This window comes from Corvus moneduloides, chromosome 1, assembly GCF_009650955.1.
Source record: "Corvus moneduloides isolate bCorMon1 chromosome 1, bCorMon1.pri, whole genome shotgun sequence".
Taxonomy (NCBI): domain Eukaryota; kingdom Metazoa; phylum Chordata; class Aves; order Passeriformes; family Corvidae; genus Corvus; species Corvus moneduloides.
This window is the reverse complement of record NC_045476.1, coordinates 59400375-59415738: the sequence shown is the minus strand read 5'-3', so window position 1 is coordinate 59415738 and position 15364 is coordinate 59400375. Positions and strand designations below refer to the sequence as shown.

Below are 15364 nucleotides of genomic sequence, written 5' to 3'. Positions count from 1 at the left end.
CTACATTGTTTACTATGTGTTGTTCTAGCCCCAGACTTATGGAGAAGTAAGAGTGGGAGAGATAGGAAGGAAGGAGTTGCAAGGGAAAAGTCAGCTGTAATTTTTTGTTATTCTTTTGAAACAAGAAGTCCCTAGGCAGCTTTAGCCTGCACTGTAATGCAGAGGCTGTCTGGAGGGGCAGGATGACAGTATGAATCCTCACAGGCTGCACACTTCTGTTCAAAGCTGTGACATGAGCATTCCACATGTCTAGCAGAGTGATGGTGCTGGAAGCATATGGAGGTGTCCATCTTCCAGGTGTTTGGAGCAGAAATGGCTGTGGGGGAGGGCTCTGGTGCAGCTCTTTCAAAGAGTCTCATTACCTTCCCCATTCTTTCCCTGCTCCCCTCTTATTACAATGTTCCAAACTCAGACCCCCAAATTAAAACAGCATTTTACAGCTTGATACTGAAGCCTCAGATCGCAGGTATTAGTTACCCCTACATGCTCTGAGAGAAGCAAGGATTTGACAGGACAACTGAAGTCTTCCTTTTCTTTCTCATTTCCTTCTCTGTACAGCTTACTGGCTTGCTTCTTGCTTTGGCTTTTGGAAGTGATGAATATGAGGTTTGCTATTGAGTTTGGGCATCTGGTAAGGCTGCTCTGTGCTGCTGGTATCCTTCCCTTCACCCTGTCCCAATGTCACACTAGTAATGATACCGCCTGGGGGGTGGAAGAGTGTACGAAAAAATCCATAGAACTCTTTGTAAAGAAGAAGTAAAAAAAGGTCGGTGAGACCTTTCCATTTGTGTGACAGCTGGCAGAATAAGCCACAGCACCCGACAGGGGTGAGCTTTCCAGCTTCACTCCGAGAGGCTGTCCAGCTACAGGTTCCTGCTAGCGAGGGAGAAGCAACCCTTCCATCTCGGAGCCTGGCTCCCGCAGCCGTCACCCAACTGGGCTCCGCGATCCTGCCACCTCCGTGCCTGACTTCCCAGGCGGAGCAGCACTGCCGGTGCACGGGACACCGCTGAGGGAGGTGGAAAAACCTGAAATGAAAGGGAAGAAAGCGAAAGAAGGTGCTCTCCCATGCTCCTTTCACGCAGACAGCCGGCTCCCGCGGGCAGGCAGAGAGGGAACGGGCTGTGCCCAGGCAGCAGCGTGGGCAGCAGGGAGGGCAGAGAGGGCATCGCCCGCTCCCGGGTAGAGGCAGACAGCAGGGCCGATAAGTCAGGCAGCACGGGCAGAGCAGGCAGCAGGGACAGGGCAGGATACACGGCAGGCAGCAGGGCCGATAAGTCAGGCAGCACGGGCAGAGCAGGCAGCAGGGACAGGGCAGGATACACGGCAGGCAGCAGGGCGGATAGGAGAGGCAGCACGGACAGGGCGGGCAGCAGGGACAGGGCAGGACACACGGCAGGCAGCAGGGCGGATAGGAGAGGCAGCACGGACAGGGCGGGCAGCAGGGACAGGGCAGGACACACGGCAGGCAGCAGGGCGGATAGGAGAGGCAGCACGGACAGGGCGGGCAGCAGGGACAGGGCAGGACACACGGCAGGCAGCAGGGCGGATAGGAGAGGCCGCGCGGACAGGGCGGGCAGCAGGGACAGGGCAGGACACACGGCAGGCAGCAGGGCGGGCAGGGCGGGCAGGGCAGGCAGCGCAAGGCAGCTCGCGCCGCCCGGGGAGGGCTCTAATTCATCACCCCGTTCAGCGGAGAGGATGGGACGCCGCTAAACTCCCCTTCCTCCCTCCTCCCTTCTCCCCTCGCCAAGCAAGCCCCCCCCTCCTCCCCCCTCCACTGCTCTTTCTCTCTCCCCAAGCAGTGAGGCTCGGACAGTGCTCGGCTCCAGCGCTTTATTTTAAGATGATCGGCCAAGGTCTTTGCAGATAGATTTTATCTGAAGTTAAATAGCAGGCGCTCGCCGCTCCCTCGCCAATAAGTCATTTTTAATAGAGACAAATCGCACTGGACGCCCCGGAGCGCCGGTGCCGCCGCTCCTGCCCGTGCCACCCGCCGAAGGCGAGCGGGCAGCCCGGGCAGCTCCCTCCTCCCGTAAGTGTCCTGCTCGGCGGACCCAGAGCGCGGCCGTGTGCGGAGAAGGGGAGGCGAGGGGGGGAGAGCCTGCCAGCCGCCCCGCCGCCCTGACAGTGCCTGCGCTGGATGCACAGCGGCCGCGGGACAGCTCGGCACGGAGCGCGGCGAGGAGATGCGCAGGGGCGGTGGGCTGCGCCGCGGCACTCAGCCCCTCTAGGCTCGCCCATGGAGCGTCCCGCGGAGCCCCGTCCGCCGTCGGATCCCCCACGCCGTACGTATCCCCACCGCGGCCCCCCCGCGGCGGCGGGGCTGTCCGCGGGCCGCGGGGGCGGAGAAGGGCTGGAGCCGGGGATGGGGGTCCTCGCCCGTCGGGGCGCCCCGGGGCGCGGTCGCGGCCCGGGGCAAGGCACGGCGCGCCTTTAGGAGCGGCAGAGTGAGGTGGGCGCTTGCAGGGGTAAGCAGAGCCTGCTCGGGCGTCCCGAAGGCAAAGCTCTCTGCCTCGGCTTTAAGCCCCCAGAAGCACCCGGAGCCCCGATCCCAGCATCTGCTGTCGCCTTCTCCCCGCTCCGGCGCCACTCCGCTACCCAGCTCGCTGCCGGGGCTCCGCGGCCAACTGGCGGGCGGCTGCAGCCCGGTTCCCACCGAGGGCGCACAGACAGGCAGGGCTGGCAGTGGCATCCTCGGGCCGTCCCAGCTCACACCGCGGGGCTCTCCCGCCCAGTAAAAGGACTGAGCGCCGGGGAGCGCTGCCTATAGGCGGTGTGCCGCCAGCTCGGACCGTGCGATCACTTTGCACTGCTGCTGGATTAACTCGATTTTAATCGTTTTTTGTTTCCCCCACACCCATTCACACACCTCATCTCCTCCTTCTCTCCCGCCCCCCCCCCTCCCCCCTTTCCCTACACACCTCTCTTCCCCCCTTGTGCTAAGGCTAACCTTGTCTTGTGGTCATGGGATCTATAATTTCATTTTTGTCTAGGCTGGTGAGAGCTCTGCTTGTTCTGTAAAGTGGATGTCAGGTGGATCTATGTTCTGGAAGGAACAAAGAGGCAGCGAAAGCAGCGCGGGGGAAGTTTGAGCGGCGAGGATGCAGGCTGTGTACTGGTACGCGGTCCTTCTGCTGCAGCCCACTCTCTACCTGGTGAGTGTCCCCGGCCTCTCTCACGGGCCGGGCATGGGGGAGCTCGTCGGGGTGGAGGGCACCAGCCTGGCGGAGAACGAACAAACTCACGGCAACTACTTGCACCCCGCAGCCAGCCCTGCCCCGTCCTCCCGGGGCTGGGCCGGGGCCGGGCCGGGGAGCTGCTGGTCCCGGCCGGGAAATGTCGGCGGGGCGCGAGCAGTGGGGGCGCAGACCAGTAACATCTCCGCGGGGAAGGGGTGCTCCGCTCGGCCAGGGCAGGGTCGGGGTCTCCTGGGCCGCCTCCCCCGGTGCCACCTCCCGGGCCGGGTCCCTGCGTGTCTGCGTGGGCACCAGAGCGCCGCCACGGGGGCGCCCGGCCAGGCTGTAGGATGGAGGCAACTTCTAGCCCTCGGCCAGGCTGTGGGATAGAGGCAACTTCTTGCCCTCTGCTCCCTCCTGAGGGTGGGAGCCCCTCCGGAAGGGAACCCCCGCGGGCGGGCACTCGGCGGCGAGCACAGCTAGTATTTTCCGCGTGAAGTGTCATTGACTTTCGTAGCAAATCTCCTTTAAGATTACCGCGGGAACACGAGTAAACATCGGCGTTATCTCCTTTCACACACACACACACGCTTTATTCCCTCTACGATTGCAAGGAACAAAAACCAGGCATACTGCTCCTTTGCAGTCCGCATCCTCTCTCGCCTGTGATGCGTTAAGCAGGCAAACGCTTGGCGGCAGCTCATCCCCGTGTCTACGGGGGAGGGAAAAGACCTTTTTCCAGGAGCGTTGCCGAGAGAAGAACACCGGCGCCCTTGCTGGGGGTGGTGGCGGCGACGGCCCGGCTCCGGCTCCGGCTCGGGCTCCGGCTCGGGCTCCGGCTCGGGCTCCGGCTCGGGCTCCGGCTCGGGCTCCGGCTCCGGCTCGGGCTGCTCGGGCTCCGGGCGCTGCCCGCGCCGCCGCTCCCTGCGCTGTGGCGGCCGCGCCACCCGGGGGCGCTGCGGGGCAGCGCGCGCGGCCCCGCGCGGGGCAGCCAATGGGGCGCGGGCCCGGCGCGGGCGGGGGCGGGGGGGCAGGCGGGGCCGCGCGCGCTCCTCCCGCGCCCGCGCAGCGCCCGCCGCGCCCGGCCCGGCCCGGCCTGGCCCGACCCATCCCGGCCCGTCCCGGCCCGTCCCTTCCCGTGCCCGCCCGACGTGGCTCCCTCATCGGGGGTCCTGCCCTCGCCGGGCGGTACCACGTCTGCCGCGGGCGCCTCTCCTCCCTGCGAATTTTATAGCCGGGGTGGGGGTGAAGGGGTGGGGGAAAATGGGGAGAAAAGTGCGTGGCAAATAATCCATCAAAAAGCCGGAGCGAGATCGATACGTCGTGTTAAATTTTAAATGTGTTTGCTGGCACTTAAACTGCTCTCGACTCATTACAACAACAGTGCTGGATTTATTCTAATGCGCTGCAGTCTGAACAACAAGCGCATTAATTCTCCTTTAATTGTAAACTGGGAGCATTTGAAAACCATTCAGTGTGCAAATTATGCTGATTCAATTACCGTTTAGTTACAGACTTCATTACCTGAACACTTTTTTTTTCCGAGGGCTTGGCATTGCAGAGTGAAGGAGACGATTTCCAAGTTTCCCTCGAAACAATGCGAAATATGATGCAAAAAAAAAAAAAAAAAAAAAGGTCGGGAAATAACAGACAAGCTAGGGGGAGGGAATGTGCCCTTCGGCTGGTCTGTGTCTTCTGCCAAAACTCTCGGGGAGGATCCAAAGGATTTCCCTAGCTCGATTCTTTTTTCTGACTCGATAATTCCACGTTTATGCCAATCTCTCCCCATCCTCTGTATTTCAGGAGTGACTCTGAAAGTTTGCATTAGGCCGTCGCATGATAATAAACAGTTTATTAGCACTGAAGCATGAAGTTTTGATTAAAGCTTTAATGCGGTGCCACAAAGCAGCAAGGTGCAGCACTTTGTTGTGCCTATCCGTATGTGCACATCGCTCCGCGTGGACAAAAGCAGTTTCAATTAGGAATTAAATTTTCAGTGCTCAAACTGCTAGGAAGGGTAAATGAAATGGCAGCACAAACAGCTTCCTATCGAGTTTGTTAAAAAAAACCCAACCCTTTTTGAGAGGGGCTAATAATATAGGTGAGAGGGAAAATAGCCTGTTACCCCTCCGCCTGAACTAGGAGGTGTTCATGGAGAGTGAACAGCTGCGGCGAGGCTGGGCTGCCTCGAAGTCACTCATTTACAGACACTGTCTGCCTTGTAATTCCTCTTCACTCAGCAAACCGCTGCTCTTTTTCCTTTTTTTGTTCCCCCCCCCCCCGTTAAACCTCTTCGTAATGGAATCTTGAGGGGAAAAAAAATAGTGTTTCTGCTTTTCTTCCCTTTTTAATAGAGCCATATGCTATCCAGCCTTATTGCCTGAAATTTATAGAGGTCATGGCCGATCTGAATGAGTAGGAATTTTGCTGGGGTAGAGATGGTTCACCATATGTTTATTGAAAAGAACATTAGTTGTGCATTGTGAGGTGTGCATTTTCTCCTTGTTTTGAGCTGTGCAGTGTATTGAAAATGTTATATTTGATTTGCAGTGGAAGTGCATTTCCTTTGGCCTAAACGGGGAACTGAGTACTTGTTTGGCAAAATTGGGAGTTAACCTTTAAAGTCTTGCAGTTGTTTTCTTTCTCTACTTTTAGAAAGCTGCAGAAAGTGTTCAAACACCTACACTCGGTCTTACTTACCACGACACTCCATATCACCTCTGTTCTTTCAAAAGCATCTTAGTCTGATTCTAATGGATAATGTTTCCTTAACTAACAGTGCTGTGCTGAGCTCAGAATTGTCAGTAAGGAAGCACGTAAAGAATAAAGAAATAACCGAAATAACACCCGGAGATCGCAGAGTCTTATAGAACTGGGTTCTGTTTATAAGGACGCCGGGATTTTACACCATTCCCTTAACGGAAACCTTCTCGTTGTACCTCCTGCCTAGTTGCCAGTGAACTTTCAGTCTGACACCACACGACAATAAAAGGCCAGGCTGTTTCTTTTCATCTCTTCTTCTCCCTCCCTTTCCCCCCCCCCACCAAATGTGGAAGCAGCACGCTGTAGAAGCGACTACAGAACGCGTGGGCTTTTAGGAAGGACAGCAAGGATCCTGAGTATTGTTTCTCAGAGGGACAGGTCAAGCAGGGCCTCGGAGGAAGAGGCAGATCGCTTCCGTGCCGGCAGCTGCGGAGGCGCTCCGTGCGGCGGGGCCCGGCGGGCTGTGGCAGCCAGCTCCCGGCGGCGACGGGCGCCCTCCCCAGCCCGTCCTGCCCCGGCCCGGCCGTCCCCGGGCCCTGCGCACCCCCGGCAATCGCGGGCGCCGGGCGGCAAAGGGCTCGCACACGGCAGGATTTCCCCTCCCGTCACGGTCACAGGCTTTACTCCCCCGCCCGCTCCGGGGAGACCTTCCCGCACCGCACAAGCACGGAGTGGTAACATGAGCCTCTTTTGCTGGGATCATCCGGGCTCGAAGAGACTTCGGCTCATGACTTAGGTGCTCCTCACCCGGAGTAGCGGGTACGGAACTAAAAGCAGTCGGAATTTTGCGTGGCATGCTGCTAGGCTAAGGATCCCTCCCCCCCTCATCCTCCCGCTCGGCTTGTCTTCTCCCAGCGAAGTGTTTATTCAGCGGTGGGTTTGTTAATTAGGATACTCACAGGAGCCGGGTAGCAGAGCGCTTCAACTCTGCAAAACTTAAGCAGCGCAGGAGCAAAAGGAGGGGTGATTTTTCAGCCCGCGACGAAGGCTGTATCGCGGGGGGAGCTTCCCTGCGCGGCGCTTTGCCACAGGAGTAGAACTACGGGGCTCTAGGGGCACCCTGTTAAACAGGGCGATGGCTTTGGCCGAGGGGCTTTGGAAACAGCCTGCTAACCTTCTCCCTATGCCGGGCTGGGATTTTAAGGTCTGTTTCACGCCGTCACTGTAGCTCGGAGGCCTTCTGACAGCCGAGAGGAGCTTTCCTGCAAAATTGTTGCGAATAATAGAGGTTTAAAATTGTCCTCAGCGGTGGCACACTTGGTACAGTATTTGCTGAGGGAGTAAACAGGGGGTCAGCGGCTCCAGAGTTTGTGTACATTTAATTTCGCTGTGTGTCGCACTGTTTGCGGTCATTTCACCCCGGTTAATGAAAGCCGTGGTGAACGTGAGGAAATATCACGTGCCGGCGAAGATAAATTGATTTTTTTTTCTTCTTTCTTTTTTAAGATTATTGCTGATTGTGTCCTACTTTACCATGGAAGAAAAAAACCCAACAAACAAACCCACACCACTATAGGCAGAAAACAAAAGAGAGAGAAGGCATTGTCCTATCGTAATCACTACCCACAGTATTTTCTCAGAGGCATTTGGTGCTGAATGCATTCGGGTATTGCTTTTTTCTCCCCAAATAAGCGATTTCTTTCAATTTTCAAATTGACGTCGAAGGCAGGGAGGGCGGGGGAGAGCGCTTGGCGAGCAGGGACAGCAGCGGCTTTTTGTGCGAGGGAGTTTGCGTAGCCTTGAGATGCTCCTGCTCCCTCTTTCTAAAGGAGTTTGAGAGACGCTGTAGCGGTGGTGTAAGGGAAAAGGTAAGGCACGGGAATAACAACGGGACCCCGATCTTGTGTAGGTGAAACAAACTTATCTGCGCTCTTGAATTTTTTTTTTCAAGCGGAGGATAGTGTATTCTTTCCCAGGCTTCCTTACTTCCTAACCACCAGGGACCTGTGCTAGTTTAAAAAGGGGTTCCCCCGCACTGAAATTTGTTTTACCTGATGCTTAGTACACACTATTTTAATTTAGTACATCGCTGGAGAAAGCAATCTGGAACAGATTTCACCTTTTAGGGAGGCATCTGAATATAATCCAATATCCCTGCCTCTTTTCGACTAGCCAAATCTTCCACGTTGGTACGGTACCTAGAGGTACCCATTTTAACCTCTTTAATATTTCCCTGCATCTCTAAACCGCCATTTTAATTAACAAAAAGCCAATTTCCTAATCGTCTTGGAAGGTGCGGTGAAGCAGGTTACGAAACCAATTGCTCGGAATAGCCAGCACTTGGAGAAAATGAATGTATGAGCCATCCTTCCCTCCCTAGGATTGGCTTCTGTTCTGACTGGGTTTGGATGAAGTTTTGCTGTGATTTAGCAGATAGTTTAACACCCAGCTCGCTCTTCTTGTAAGTCAGCATTAAACCACCTCCTGGGTGCTTTGTAAATACAGCTTTAGCATTTTTTTCATGCAGCAGATTGACATGTTGACGATTCTGCTTTAAGGAATGTGACAATAAAGTGGAAAACCAAAGGCTGGCAAGCACTTCATCAGGGATAAAAAGGTTCTGCTGTAAGGATGTCACTCAATTTATTGTGAAAGTCGAATGAACTACGTTTAATGAAAGTGCTCCCCAGATGAATATTACCAGCAATTTCCTGAGTTGGCTCTGTCAGATTGATATGAGGAAATGCCAACCCATATCAAAAAAGATCTCCAATCTCAATTACTATGCAAGCTTTCGAAGAGCTCCTTTTTATTGATATGATATATATTGGCGGGTTCTCAATGCTGTGCAAACTACTCTCTCTTCACAGGACAGCACATTTCTCAGTTTGTTGCTGAACCCTACGTTTTTCTGGCTGTTGTTTAAACTTCTGCGAGTGCCCCTCTTTCGGAGGGGAAAATTCCTCCCATCCTCTTTCCCTTTCCGTGACCCAGAGAGATCAAAGTTGTGTGACTGGGAGACAGCGGGGGCGACGCTCATTGCACGAAGTTTGTTCAGCCTGGATGGACAAAGCCGAAGGTCAAGACAAATAGCTCGGCTGAGACAATGGCATTGGATCCCCTCATTTTCAGTGTATTTCTAGGCAACAATCCAGATCACGGTGATATTTGTTATGACTAGCAATCCCAATATTCCCGCCCTTTCTTTCTCATTCCTCTAGGGCTTCTATGGGCAAATTAGGAATTCACTAAGCCCTTGAAGGGAGAGAAAAGCTCTTATGTCACCTCATCTACATAAGAATTGACTTTTCGAGAGGCTTTTCTGTTCTATATTAACTACTGTGACGCCAGTCGTTACTCAGGAATACAGCTTCTTTTCCCATAATCCGTCTTGCTGGGCTTGCTTGTGATTGATGCAGTCAGATTTCATCTATCGCTTCCCAATACTCTCAATTTTTGTATCAAAGCAGAGAGACGGTATTGAAGGACAACAGGGAGGTTCTCGAAACTGCAGCAGGACGGGGACATGGTTACTTTCACACGTGGGGCTGCACTCCTTGCATGAAGCATTAATGAGGAAGCAGAAAGAGCTTGTCCTTAGCACATATCGGGTTAGTCTGGCTTCCTATTTTCCTGTTCGTTGCTGGATCCGCGTCTAAAACTTTCTTCAGTGCACGATTGGTCTACGTGTTATTTATTGATTGATTATTTTTTTTTTAAAGTGTGTTCCTCCCCCCCCCCCCCACCCCCCCACCCCCACCCCCAACCCCGTCGGAGATGCTGAGTGTTTAGAGCCGCGGACGGCGAGTGCAAGCACTGAGAGCGGGGAGAGAGGGAAAGCTCTGGCAATCGGGCCGAGAGTGGGCTGGCTTTGAGTGTCCCACCCCGCGCCGGGCCGGGGCTGGCGCTGACCATTGTCCGGGGCGGCAGCGCCGTGCAGCAGCACCCTGGAGAGCGCCCGGGGCGGGGCAGCACCGCGGACAGCGCCCGGCCCTGGCCCGCGCCGCCGACTGCTCGTTCACAGGCGGCCCGTCCCGGGCTAGTCAAAGTTTCGGGCCGCTGCTGCTTAGACCTTACCCGCAGCACGCTCTGGACTTGGGGCTTGGCGCTCTGCGTCAGTTTTCCTGAAGGAAGAAGTAGACAGGTGGACCAGCAGATCGATGTATTTATTTACTCTTGCTGCTGACTGGCTTTCTCTCAATGGCGAAATAGTAGCTTTATTTTGTGAGGGAAAACTGGTCAGAGGGACAATACACGAGCATGGAGTGGAACTGGGATGGTAGAATGAATCTAGGGATAGGAAAGCTGCTCTGAGATGCTCAGGTTTGTCTCATTTCATCCCAGGACCACGGCATCGTCTTCTTTTGGAGAGAGACCAGACATATCCAAGAGCATTGGAGTAAAAAATGAGCTCTGAGACAGGGCTGACACTGAGACATGAGAACAGGGAGTTATTAATTAACAATGACACTTTCTATCCCATGGGTCGGGTCAGGAGCGTCTCTCAGACACAGTTGATGTCATTTTTGGGGTCGTGGCTCTCTGAGGCATCTGCGAGGGGCAGCCAGATCTTGCTGCCTTCACTTGCCTGTGTCCTGGCAGAGAGTGCTCAGGGTATCTCCCAGCTCTCTCCTTGTTTTCAGGAGAAGATAATCGCAGGCAAGCACCTCCACCCCTGTAAATCCCCACTCACTATCGACAGAGCTGTCGTCTACAGCTCTGCTGCCTCAAAAGCACTTGTCAATGAAACAGTGACTTTTGGCAAGGCAGGTGTAAGTGAATGACTGATGAAGAGTCCTTCAATAAAGGAATGTGATAGGAATTGACTTGACTGAGAGGTAAAATAACCCACAATCTCCACCAGCCTTCCAGACAAAGCCATAAGCCATTTAGTCCTGATCCATATTCTCCCATGAATATCGGTAGCGATTGTGATGCTTTTGCTAGATGTGAACATTCTCCAGTCCCTTTTGATTACAACTTATCCCTGTGTGTGGTGTCTCAAAACTGCATTGTCTGCTGCAGAGATACTGCTTTTATCTTCCAAATGCCACCCTCATTAATGTCAAAGTCTCACCATCCAGCTAGTGACAAATGTCTCCGGGACGTTCGTCTGCCTTGCACACTGCGCCATCTCTCCCGCCTTGTCTTTCTCTCCAAGGAGAGGTTTAGTAATATTTTCTTCCTTGCCCCCTGCATCTGCTCAAAAAAGATTTTTCCACTGTCCATTTCGTCTCTGTCCTGTCCATTCACTAGTTAGTTTTGCCAGTGCCTCTGGGTTATCACCTTTCCTGTCAATCTGTTTGATCACTTTGATGACAGGTTGACCAGCGTATGGAAAGATAGTCTGCTCTTTCCAAATCTGCAGGTTGTTGAAAGGGGAGAAATTAGGCCTACCAAATGATTATGATATTAGTGCCCTATTTTCCTCCAACTTCATCTTCTAACTCAGACTTGACACAAAACCCAAAAGAACAAAGAGCCTGGTTGTTTCTTTGTGTGTGTAACCTGATTATTGTGTGCACAAGAGCACTTGTGAATGCTCTTTTTTTTGCTGGACTTTTGAAAAACTGATAAGTAAAATATGTCTATGTTGTTCCTTTGTATATTTAGTTAAAATCTGGTGATAGCAGCAGACTCCTTTTAGAAGCAGAGCTGACAGCCAAAATAATACTAGGAAAAAAGTGATCTAATAACCTTAGTTTCTGGAAAGGCATGGAATTAAATTATAATATGTACTATATAAAAAAATATTAATTATTAATCTTATATTAATATATGGTACATTAATAAAATGTTAATATTTATTTAGAAAGAGAAGTATAGAGTCACTTAAATCTAACCAGTACATTATCCTCAGCTGAAAAACCAAAGATGCTACTTACCTTCCTAGTTGGAACATGCTTTGAAATAACAGAAATAAAATTACTGATGATTAGCGACCAGTGTGTTTTATGATCCTCTTTCCCCTTCCCCTGCCCTATGTCAGCCTTGCATTATGTGTGAGTTAACTTTCAGCTGGCACAATATTTCCTGCACTTGTTTTAGAGGAGCATGTGAGCTACTGGGTAAAATTGAAAATAGAAAAGGAGAAACATTCTGGCCATAAATTAAGAACACTATGGAAAAGCAAAGACTCCTCTGCAGCAGATCCTATGCCTTGATCCTGCAGTGTAATACAAGACAGGATTCCCTGTAAATCGATGGTTTGTATTCTTGTGTGAGAAGGACAGATTCTGTTTATATTGAAGATTAAGTAGACCATTTCTATTTCTGAGAATTGCTTGTCACTATTCAGAAACCACTTCAAATTGAAAGTGTAATTGGCAGCTCTTAAAAAATTTTAGCTAATGGAACTTCTGTTATGGGTAGTTCAGACCACCTGTACCATAATATTTATCTGCACAGTCATTTTTATAAGCTATTTTTGATTGAACTTTATAAAAACAGTCCTTCTGCTAGGCTATTTTGTCAAGAAATGTTGTCATAGGCCATAGGTGTATAAAACTGCTTATATAAAATTAATGGACTGCTTTTTATATTTACAATCTCATCCATTGCATTTGAGGTCTTGCAAAAGAAGAGATAGAGTTAAAATAGAATAATGTTAAAATTGTGTCCTCATACTTGTTGCACTGTCCATAGCAGTATTGTAAAATATTGGTGTGCTTAAAATCAGAATGTGAGTTTGTAATTTGACTTTAATTTAGAGTAATTTCTGTTGTCACTTACTGCAACTACTCTGTATTGCATACAGAGATTTTTCTTAATGTTTATTTGGGGAATGCTTGCATCTTGAGAAGATTTTGTGAGCAATATTGATAGGTAAAACAGCAATAATACTGTAGCTCTGTGGAGGACAATTACTGAGCGAACAGGTCTTTAGGGATCAGGAAAATAAGGAAGACTACAGAGATGTGACAGAAAAGATGTGCATAATAAATAGTACATGAAAGCCTTCACCATTAAAAAAGATGCGCTCCATCCTGCTGCCTTCGTCTGCAATGGATATTAACTTAACAATGTCCACATATTATATTCCCACGTGTTTCTTCTCCCTGCTTCCACAAACCATCATATTTGCTTAGCTGACTTGCTTGTAGCAGGTGGCAGTGTAGTACTTGTTGCAAACAGAGGGTAGTGCATCGATACCTTCAGTGGAATCACGTCTGTGAGTGGTCACTTGGAGTGGATAAGAAACGACATTGTCTGGTCCTTCATAAGACTGTGGTCTGTGTGAGTCATCTTCTATATCTTTAGCTTCTGTCTGCTGACTCAGTGGGACCTCTTGCTGTGTGTCTCCTTCCTCTGTGAGCAGCTTTGCTCTCTCCGCTAGCACAAGTTATTGCTATGAGGTACTATCCCACAGAATTATAAATATATTGGAATACAGCTTGTGTTTGCATCTTAAATGCACTGAATATTTGCTAGGTAGAGCAGAGTGTGAGTCTTGGAAAAGTTATTGTGTGGATTAGCAGATTGTAATGATATGGTTCAGTCTTCCAGTGTAATGCAATCCAAATGAATATGGAAGTGTGTGACTAAGTACATTAGAGGAGGTGCTGTTTTTGTTCTCCACAATTTATAGAATATTCTGAAATTGTGGTGTTGTAGCAGACACTTCAGAGTAAAAGTCAGTAGCTTGCGACTACTTTTTAGAAGCAAAACACAAGCTCAACTGAAGACAGGACACTTGCTCACATATGCTTCAGTGCTTTACTGAGCTAGGAGAAAGTGAATCCAGTATGGCTTTCGCATTTCTTTTTTTGGGATATAAAATTTTCTTCTTCCATGGTGGAAAAGATAACACATCCACGTCTTCAAAAATATTATTGAGTAATATTTTTGGCAACAATCTGCTGAATTTACCTCTAGACTACGTAGAATCTATTACAGTATTTGTATTTAACCAAGCATACACTTTTTACTATCCTTTATCCTAAAAATATTGTTTATTGTTATTGGATAATAATGAATTAAATTATTAAGAATCCTATAATTATGGGATAATAATTATATTTTTTTGATTAAGTTTGAATTTTTTGAGTCATGATTTGTGACTCATTCTGACTACTGCTCCAGCTTCTGAAGAAGCAGTCTACAAAAATACCTTTATCTATGAAATTAAACTAAAGTTGTGGTTCTCAAATAGGTAATTCATGTGTCTTTTTTTTTTTCTGTAAATGTGTTTTTGAAGCATTCAGACACCACCCTTACTACTGTTTAGAATTACAAAGAGATGCAAATGGTGGCATATCTCGGAAAGCCATGTGTGGCCTTTTTCCAATACTATATTTGTGGTCTAAAGTTGAAGTCTAACTGCATTATTGATGTACATTTTTGCAGATCACTGCAGATTCTTTTTTTCCTTTCAGAAGAAAAATGTTCGGGAACAATGACCATGTAAAGCAAAAAATATAGCCTTATTTATTCTTCCACAAGAAACTTGCATGTTGATTCAAGACCACTTAGGCTCGTGAGAACTTTTTCATTGATTTCTTTGGCTGTAAAATGGGGTCTTTAGCTTGATAAATATTTCCATTTTTATAAGGTTGTTGGAAATGATATTTCACTACATTTTAGCTTGATTTGCTTTGTATGAACTGGCTATTCATAGGTAACACAGGAAAGAAGTAGTAAGCATTTCTAATGAACATGAAAGAATATGTATGTATGGCTATTCATAGCCTCTGGTCTGAGCAACTTAGTCTTCTGTGAAGTCAAAAAGAGCTGAGCAGGCTCTATAGACTTTTATTTCTAGCATTGTTTCTGTCACTGTTTTATTCTTTAGTAAATTTACCCAGAAGAATATCACCCTGTCTTTGGTCTGCCATGAGATCCTTCCTGTAGATCCAAGTCCTTTTGTTCTCTGGCAGATTGGCTCCATGGCTACAGTACTCCTTCACCCAGAGTAATGACTGCATGGTTTGTCCCTAAACTTTGATGTTTTACTTTATCCAAGCAGCACAGTGTTAGTCATCTATGTCTGGCACAAAAACAAACCTGTGCTGCCAGCTGCTACAGGTGGATGATTTGCTTTAGCTCAACAGGTGGAGCTGTGACTTCGTTAGCCTCTTGATTCAGGCTAAAATCCATCTCCCTGGGCAGGTCCCTGACTCAATTTTGCTCAGGTATTTTACACTCCCTAAATTTGTACCTACATTTCCATTGCTGACTGAAAGTTTTTAACCTCTTGACCTATAAAACGTTTCATGTAATGAGAGGCATATATGCTTATGTATTCATCAAGAACAGTTGTTAATTTGTGGGAATGTGGTGGTTCTAGGGAACTCCTATGGGAGGTTTTTTTACCTCAGCTTTGTGCATTAATGGGTAAATTAGATGGAGTCTAAGACGGTATTTCTACTTAGCCCTCTTTGAGCAAAATCTACCTTGCATGACTGATTTTTTGTGACCTGTCTTTTTGTTAGGTTCTCAAAGACTTTAGAGATGTTTGGAATAATTCTCTCTTCAACATGTTT

The 15364-nt window shown here is 49.5% G+C and overlaps 1 protein-coding gene across 4 annotated transcripts in view; it reads left to right on the top strand.

Annotated features, from left to right (window-relative positions):
- Positions 1-1628: 1628 nt before the first annotated feature.
- NXPH1 (neurexophilin 1) overlaps positions 1629-15364 on the top strand; it is a 141067-nt gene continuing 127331 nt past the window's right edge. Inside the window, exons 1-3 of one of the 4 annotated variants that reach the window (XR_004240647.1) lie at positions 1629-2288; positions 2997-3158; positions 3826-4025. Coding sequence is in view for 3 of the 4 variants with exons in the window: in XM_032111201.1 (XP_031967092.1) it covers positions 3105-3158 (54 nt within the window). In the remaining variant the exon portion in view is untranslated. Of the gene's footprint in view, positions 2289-2392; positions 2472-2996; positions 3159-3825; positions 4026-15364 lie in introns of those variants that run through there. The other 3 variants (XM_032111201.1, XM_032111193.1, XM_032111211.1) reach the window with 3 other exon arrangements.